The sequence below is a fragment of the Corylus avellana genome, chromosome 4 (assembly GCF_965113065.1).
Source record: "Corylus avellana chromosome 4, dhCorAvel1.hap1.2, whole genome shotgun sequence".
Taxonomy (NCBI): Eukaryota; Viridiplantae; Streptophyta; class Magnoliopsida; order Fagales; family Betulaceae; genus Corylus; species Corylus avellana.
In genome coordinates, this window is record NC_142493.1 from 31549929 (window position 1) to 31559155 (window position 9227).

At 38.6% G+C, this 9227-nt stretch overlaps 1 protein-coding gene across 1 annotated transcript; it reads right to left on the reverse strand.

Moving 5' to 3' along the window:
* Nucleotides 1–537: 537 nt before the first annotated feature.
* On the reverse strand, nt 538–2890 carry PAP9 (purple acid phosphatase 9). Its single transcript, XM_059592154.2, has 2 exons — nt 2071–2890; nt 538–1985 (listed from the first exon to the last, which is right to left on the reverse strand). Exons 1-2 carry the CDS (start codon nt 2764–2766, stop codon nt 705–707), a joined length of 1977 nt encoding a protein of 658 aa, XP_059448137.2. The 5' UTR covers nt 2767–2890; the 3' UTR covers nt 538–704.
* Between the last annotated feature and the right edge of the window lie 6337 nt (nt 2891–9227).

Here is a 9227-nt window from a genome sequence, read left to right on the forward strand (position 1 = left end):
AAAGTAAATAAAACAGTAAACTACCAAGTACCAACGACCAAGTGGGTTTGGATATTTTTGTTTTGGAGAGGGATAAAGGGGGGTTTGAACGACCAAAAATTTCAAAAAAGTGTATTCATCAGTTAGGGATTGAATGATCTGGTGATGCTGATGCGTGAGGCACAGGCGCACAGCCCGTTGTAGATAATACCATGCACTTTTAATATAAACTGAACATTTTCCTGCTAGCAGAACAAATTCAGTCTATTAAACTAATATTTGTCCTTTGAGAATCACATGCTCTAAGGATAGATGTTGATTTAATACTTGACTGAGTTTGAAAACTATGTCCTTCGCTTTTTTACCATTTTGGCATCTACACTTCTCAAAGTTCCGGCAGAATTCAGCAGTAGTAATATGATAGTTGCCCAAAAAGGCACAAGATGGTTATAATAATATAAGATCACATTCAAGTCGTCACATTGGATATAACTTCGCAATTATCTGACAAAGTATATGGGCTTCAACTATATGAAACCCTTTGTACAATGTGTTAAATCATCATATAAATATGTGCCGAAAATTGCATATTTACAAAGACTTAAAAGTTATAAAAGTATTTTTTTGAAGGTCGTACAAAATTATAAGCTTATAGCCTCGATGGCTAATTGCGAACACATTGAAATACAGGAGACATATTACAAATTTACAATACTATCTAGAGCTCAGACATCATCGGCGGCCTTCACGGGAGTCCAGCTATTTCTCAAGGCAGCCTCTTTCCTGGCACGTGAAACGAAACCAAGAACATAGCCTACAAAAGCCCCAAGCACCAACACGCTCGCTCCCTTGACATAAAGTGAGAATGTGGACTGAACTGGAGCACCATCAGCAGCGCCATCAATGGCACCAGCGGCAGCACCGCCGCCGCTGAGAACTTGTCCGGATGCAAGAATCTCCACCATATCATGCACCTCCCCATCATGGTTCCCAACATAAGAAAGCGTAAGCTTCTCCTTTGTGGCAACCAATCTAGTATACCCAAACTCACCGCCGCGGTACAAAGAGCGGTTTGGTTGTGGGAAGATTGGATCATTTGGGTGGTCAGCTCTAGGTTCCCAGATGGGTTGCCAGTCTTGTCCTGCCATCCCAATCACAATATGGACTGGAAATGCCTCCCAGTTCTCCCCATTCAGCCCCATGCCTCCACAGGTAAAGTTATTCACTGGACAAAACCTCTCGTATCTATGGACATGACCCCACAATGCAAGGGTCACCTTGTTTTTCACAAACAAGGGTTCCAAGTGCTGGAGCATCCTCTCCCTCAATGGGGCATCTCTGTATTCATGACTTGTAGTGTACATGGGCCGGTGCCCTTGGACTACCACAAAAGGAGTCTTTTTTCGATCAACCGACTGCAAATCATGCTTTATGAAGTTATATTGGCTGCTCCCCGGAAGGAAATTGGTCTCTGTAGATATGTACACAAAATGTACTGCCCCCATATCAAATGAGTAGTAAAGGTTCCTCGTAGGAGGGGCTCGGGCTCCGGTTAGCTCTGAAGAATTTCCAGGCATGTGGAACTTCAGGCTGTAGGGTACTCCGCATTCACCACCCCCATCTGTTCCATAAATCCCCTGAGACCAATCAGGCCTCCATGGCTGTGAAGGCCAGTCGTACTCATGATTGCCAATGCACACATGGTATGCTACTTTGGACGCAACAGGTTCAATCTGAGTGAAAAATTGATCCCACAGCCACGCATATCCTCTTGCATAGCTGATGTCCCCGATGTGTGAGACAAATGCGGGCTTGTCACCCAGGGCTTCAATGTCACGGAGGATCCATTTCATGGTCGCTATGCTTTCCTCTTGCGTACGGAGAAACGTGGAGTATGGTGTCGCCGTTCCCATATCGCCGAACAAGAAAGCTATTGTTTCATCAGAGTCCTCATTCCGCGACACAAAGCTGTGGATTGCACTCCATCCTCCGGTGTCACTTCCGACCTGTCATAGACCAACATGATGTTCATGGGTATGTATGTTTTATTAATTAAGATTAATCAGAGAGATAATCAACTAAATTATTTACCTGGTAATAATACCTGACTCCTTTCTTCAACTTTCTGATTACCCCATCATGGATCCATCCAGGGTCTCTCCACCCTACGCTCGCATTGGCCGGGGACTCGCACATGTGCTCCAACTCGTACCTCCCCACACGTGCTTCCGCCACGCCATCAAGCCGATCTTTTCTCTCCCCGTACCTCACGGACTGCCCGTCACCGCCACGCCCCGTCACGAACATCACCCGAATCTCGTCCTCGTTGTCCGTGAACGCCAGGTGGATCTGCTCCGGCCGACTGCCCGACGCGAACCCGACCCCCTTGGATTCGGCGAGCAAGTGGGCCGTCCCGGGCAGGGGGTTGTGATCGTGGTCGTGGCGTTTCCGGTCGACCTCAGACTTGGCCCAGTGGAAGATCCGGAAGGAGTAGTTGGATCGGAGGTTGACTAGAGGGAGAGAAATGGAGCCCGACCCGGAGCGCCACGTGGTGGAAGACGACAGGAAAGTGTAGCCGATGAAGAGATCGTGGGGAGAGTCCGGGGGCGAGTAGATGCCGAGCCAGTCGAGCTCGGAGGGCGAGGCGATGCCGGACCATTGGATGCGGATCGGATCTCCGGATCTTGCGAGAGTGGTGGGGGTTACAGAGAGGGAAACCTGGGATGGGGTTGATGGGTCAAAGAGAGAGAAGATCAGGAAGAGAAGGAAGGGTGCGAGAGGATTCATATTCAGATTTCTTTCGGTTGATGAAGATGAACAAGTGTGGGATTTGGAGATCAGGTGGGTAAAAGGAATAGTTGGGTTGCTTTTGGATTAATAAAATTAGGCATATTCATATTCTTATTCTTGTTGATATTCTAAATTTCTAATCTTATAGGCTTATGACAGAGATATTTTATTTTGACGATTAATAAAAGAATTGAAAATAAAGTTTATGTTAATATCTATGGATTATGTCATAGATATTATCATGATCCATGGCTATTAACATAATATCTCATTTTGTTTGCAGAATAAGTAATTCAACTTGTAACACCAAAAATTAATATAACTGTTTACACTAAATAATTTTTCTTTCTCTTTTCTCTTGATAAAATACTCATTGATAAAATTATTAGTGTCACCGTCTTTGTTAGTTTTGGAGACTAAGGGCTCGAAAATGAGCAAGGGATTTTGTGGTTGGTGGTTGGTGTTTGGGGTTAGAATAAATTGAAAAGTTCATAAGATTGTTTTGAATTAAATATATAGTATTTTCATTTTCATTATATTTGATATTTTTACCTCTTACGGTAAAGTGGAATTTTGCACCATATCTAATAGGAGGGGCTCTCCTTGCCTAATATTGGGCATTATCCGCTGGGCCAAGCTCTTGTTTATGGGCTTTTCATCGTATAGATTACAAACCAGTAGTTCATGGACTTTGGTGGGAAAGAACTTAGAGAAGAGAAGGTGTTAGAAACTTAGAAATGAGTTTTTGTGTAAATTACAAGACTTTTTGTAAAATCTGATTCAATATATATTTGTGATCATATATATATATATATATATATATATATGAGAGATTGATATAACATTTTGAATTTATAATCTGTCTTATCAATGAACTTTGTCTCAAATCATGTTATAATTCCTATAAAAAGTTAATGATCCACTGAGTAATGTTAACCATACTGACTTTTTTATGCAGCACTGTTACGATAGCAAAAAACAAAAAAATTGTACACTCTCTCCAAGTCGGAGCTTCCCATCACGCGGGAATGGATTGGGTGTCCCGACCACAAGATCGGACGTTGAGGATGATCGTGACGACCTTGAAGACTTTAAATGTAGTATGACAATTTTCGGAGGTTCAATTGGGCCACTCATAAGAGAGGTTGGCCCAAAAAAAAAACAATTGGGTTGACTGCCAAGTTAGTAAACTTTTTAGGACACTTATGATGTATGAAGAGTACTCTTAATAGCTTCTCTTAAATTTTTTGTAAATTTTGGAAACCAAACTACTTTTTTTTTCTTATTCAAGTACACTTTATAATCACGGTTTTTTTATAAGGATAATGGAAAGTGTTTCTCTAAATTTTGGGTAACATTGTAGCTTTCACTTTGTTTTAGGGAAGGGAAGGAAAATCTGCTGCATGTGGGTTTTTTTGAGATTTTTCCTACCTTTAAGTAATCTGTTAATAGTGCTCTAAGGATGCCGTAAAATAAGAGTATGATTAATTAGAATGTTATGCTGTTACAGTTGACCGCTATTTTTGTAAAGACAATAGGCTAAGAGACAAATAACTATAAAAGATACGGGTGACTTGCTATTTTTTGAGCCGGCGAGAGATACTCTAATCCTTAAGTTAATGGAAAACTTTTGTAAAGACAATAGGCTAAGAGAAGGAAGGGTATATTACTCATGTACCTTTGCTTAGGGTTTCAATCCCTTTTTATATATTTATTCTCCTAAGGGAAGTAGAAATATAGCAAGTAATGGGACCAATCATCTATCCTAAAATCTCGAATTCTAAATTGGCAAGCGAATAAAGGGTGATTGTCTTTCTTTATTCTTGTAGATTACGCTTCCCTCAGTTCATAGACTCATAGCATCATCGGTCGAAGGCTCTTAAATTGGCCTAGCTTCCTCATTAGAAGTTTAGAGACTACCGACTCTCTCAACTCTTCAGCGCCCCTAGGGGTGGGGGGTTCAGTTCACTGCATTGTTTGAGCTTTTTTTGGGCCCATATTACGCCTAGGATAGAATATATTTTTCACCACTATTTTTCATTATAAATTTGAGAGTTTGTCAAAAAGTCTTAGTTCAAAATTGGAACCCACCCGACTAGATCAATTTTGGGCCTAGGCCACCATGGGCTCAAACATCAAACAAGCTGGACTTGTATCATGTGAACGGCCATAAAAATAAAAAGAAAATATAAAAAATAAGGCAGATAGATAGAGTGTGCGAAATATAGGGTATTTAAGTAAATTGATTATATATATATATATATATATATATATATATATACAAGGTATTTTTGTCATATGCTGTATTACAGTATGTGGTCCAATATTATCTAATTAATTATCATATATAATTTATTTCTGTTACAATATTGTTTTTTAAAAGGGCGGCAGACGGGCGGGGAATAACGTTTTCCATGTGAGTCCATGATCCATCTTGTAAAATTTGCATCTTGCGTTTACTATATATGATACGGTGTACCAGTTTCACCCTTTTTGTAGAGTTTGACCTACCCAGGATAAAAATTAAAAATTAAAAAAAAAAAAAAAAAAGAAAAAGAAAAATTATCTGGTGGAGGAGGAGCAGATTATTAATTAATTGCGTAGTAGGGGCCATCCTACACATACATATATACGTGACTCATTTGATTAGCGATGGTGATTGCCGACTACCCAATGCCTTTGGTGACCCCAATTTTCTCGGCAATTATATTCGTTCATGTGTCTCTTGCTTCGCATTAAAACTCTCCCTACTATCACTATCTCTCTCTCTCTCTCTCCCACCCACAATCCCTCTTCCTCAGATCACTCTCGTCTCATCCATCGTCTCTCCCAGCCATGAAGAGCTCTCCTTCCACAAACAGTTGCCGGCTTTTAATGTTGGTGGTTTTCTTCCTCCTCTTTCTCACGTCAGCCTCTTCTCGCCTCTCCAACCCAACGATGCATATCAAGGCGGAAAGTAGCTTTTCAAGAAACCCTCGCAGCAACCACCACCGCCATCCTTGTGCTTCTCTTTCCCATGAAAAGTCACGTTCTTTGTGCTTTCAAATTCAAAGACTCCACCGATATCGATCCCTCCCGCCGCCGTCGCCGTCACAGCACCATGAGATTGACCCAAGATACGGTGTGGAGAAGCGACTAGTCCCCTCCGGACCCAACCCTCTTCACAACTGATGAAACCCCACAATTTCTACCAGTGCCAATACCGTCTTTTCCTTCCTATATAAATATATATATATTTATATATTTAGCAAATTTTCCTCACCATTTCTTAATTGGTATGTTTTTATGATATAGATGTGTGTTGCCCTTTTTCTTCTTCTTTGTGATGGAAGAAGGAGAAGGTGTACTTGATGATGGGCTACGACTACGTACGACTGAGAAAGAAAGAGTCTTTGGTTCTTGGTTTTCACTCTTTTGTGTTGCTGTTTCCATTGTACTGTACTGTGTTTTTGGCTCTATGTCTTGCTGAAGGAGGAAAAAGCAACAAAAAAAAAAAAAAAAAGCCAAGAATGGAAATGGTCTACTCTTTTGGTGCAATTATTTAGGCAGCAAGCAGTTTGGGAGAGGTGGAATTTCAAGAGAAACCCATGACTTTCATTAAATTTGGAGCTATTTTCCGAGGGCAAAATGGACTTTTGAAGTCGGATATTATCGGTCGGCATTAATTATATACTCATGTTCAAGCTATGAATATGCCAAGGTTGAAATTTTCCCTGTTTTCTTTCTCTTGTATTTTATCCTTTTTCTTGCATACATATAATGATATATATATAATTTTAGACTAGGCTTGCTTGCTTGCTACACGTAAGTTCCAAAATCCGCAGCTAAAATCCTTGTTTTACGTGTCATGTTCAAGCAATTTCCGTATTTGATTTTCAAATTGCATGCAGTTGTGAGTTTTGAATTTGTGAGAGATGGATGGATGTCGTGAATCCCATGACAAAACTCTTGTTTGTCAACGCATGGTTTGTACAAAAACCCCTTCCGGCCGGCCCCCTGCTGTAAGCCTTTGACGCACGGCACAGAAACGTGCAATCGCTTCTCTATTTTTGTCTCGAGCATGATCTTACTGTTGATCGTGTGTTTGAGCAATTTTTTGGCATCACGATCGAAAGACGATATAATGCCAAAAATTTTACGTACGGTTACGACGCAAATTCTCACCAGCATGTGAGGATAACGATTAACGAAGCAGCTAATTTTATTGTATAAAGCTTTTAATTAGTTGATGTTAATTTGGTTTTCAGTCACGGGTCCCCTTTAACGTGGCCTCCGCCCCATGGGCTCTCAGCCTCTCAGGCAACACTGGACCACGTCCACGGGGTAGAGAGAGAGAGACAGAGGTGAAGAATGTTATCGGCTTATCGCATCGGGCCAATCAAGTACTGTTATGCTTGGTTGACCATTTCTTTTATTTATTTGTAGTATTATCAAATATATCAATCCATACATGTCAAAATATATATTTAATTATATCAATTATAATATAATTAATTAAGTACATTTAATTAGAAGCAAAACCAACTGGAAGTCATTACAAGCAAATATATAGGAGGTTTATTTTTCCATTACAAATGGGGAAAGTTAGCTTCTTCTTTTTTTGATCTTCTTAGGCTTTTAAGAGAAGGAAGCTGAATTCTTTCCCTAACGGGGAATGTTATCACGTAACCCGTGAGTTAAACTCTGCGGCTCATGATTTAGCCAAAGAGACTTGTAAACACATCATTGAGAGGTATTGAAGGCTTGATGTTTCAGGATTTATCCGTAATATTATTTTGACAAAACAATCTGCTCTATCCTTATCTTGATTAATGAATTATCAATTATTACCTTAAAAACAAAAATTAAAAGAGAGAGAGAGAGAGAAAGAGGCTGGAAGTTTGGGATAAGAGAGATTGAGTCTGAAATTAGATGAACGATTTTTCAATCTTGCACAATAAATGAGTGTTGAAGAGCTTCAACCACAATTGGAGTCACCTTTCAAAGATAATTATGTTGACTAGCTATGGGGAGTAGGTAATTCACAGATTGGAAGAAAGGGAAAGGATTTTTCAGTTAGTTCGGACATGTTTATTGTTGAATTGGGACCAAGACAAAAATAGTTCTTCTGTCGAAGAGGCCCACGCTTCTTTTGTTGAAGTAAATACAAGTAGTCTTATTCAGAATTTTATGAGAATTGATTTAGTAAAATCCCATATTTCGTATATTAGAAAAATAAAATATTATGTGATGACAGGTCAGATCCCAACAATATCAATCTATTTTATTCTATTTATTCAAAAGAAAAGATTCAACAATCACTTCGTCTTTAAAATTCCAATTTGCCTATGAAATAAGTACACAGGACCTAGGTGTAAGTGCTTATTGACTATTTACTCCTTTTCTTTTTTCTTTGGACAAGAATGATAAAAAAAAAAAAAAAAATTAAATTAAGCTCTTCTTTCCATTTATTTCACTCATTTAAACAAATATGAAAATAATAGAAAATAATCACTTACTCCTTAAATTATTATTTGTGACGCTTAAGTTTAACCCCCTTCTAACTACCATTTAGATGCAAATAGCGTAATTTCCATTAATTGACAGTGTTACCTCAAACGAAAAATTGAGCACGTGATATGCATAGACATATACTTTAACGTGAAATGACTAAAAACCTTGAATATATATATACTTAAAGTTTAAAAAATAATTAAATAAAAAAGGGGTGGTTAGCCATCAAACCCTTAAGGGTGCATGGTTGTCGCCGCTAGGAGTGGTACAACCACCCCTAGGGATGTTTGAGCTATCCTAAAACATTTTAGTGGTAGTTTAATCACCCTTGAAATCATTTAGGGTTAGCTTGACGGTCCTCAGGTGATTCGGGGTTATTCGAACCATCCCCGATATTGTTTAAGGATGGCTTAGCCACCCCCTAGCTAGTGACTGGGGATGGCCAAATCAACTACTTCTTCTTATTTATTTATTTTCTTTATTATTATTATTTTTTTGTGCATATTTTTTTTACTTGGAAGGTATTTTCATCATATTAGGTATTTAAAAATAAAAATAAAAAGGTACATGCATGTCACGTGTACTCATTTTTCCGTCAAATTTAATGCCCTCAACTAATAGAATGGACTTTTTGTATATAAATAGTAGTTAGGGATGATTAAGTATCAAAAATAGTCCACAAAAGATGTGTATCTTCCAAAAAAGAAGTATATATAAATGTCCAAAGCATTCCAGAGAAATTCTTAAATCCAACAATTAGTTAAAAAAAGTATATGTACTAGATTTCATCAAATAAATAAATAAATAACTTATTTTGAACAGAATTGTATAATAATTTTTTTTTTGTTTGTCAATACTTGATATTCATTAGACATTAGCCCAAATAATCGAAAAATAAAATACTGAACAAAATAAAAGATACACCCCTAGACATTGGAGAGAAACTTGAACCAACTGGGCTTGCT

Bases quoted from the DNA above. Each gene is read 5' to 3' on its own strand.
- PAP9 (XM_059592154.2), bottom strand. From the start codon at position 2,766: ATGAATCCTCTCGCACCCTTCCTTCTCTTCCTGATCTTCTCTCTCTTT. The intron at 1,986-2,070 runs GTAAATAATTTA...GGTCTATGACAG, and splicing joins GAGTCAGGTATTATTACCAG to GTCGGAAGTGACACCGGAGG.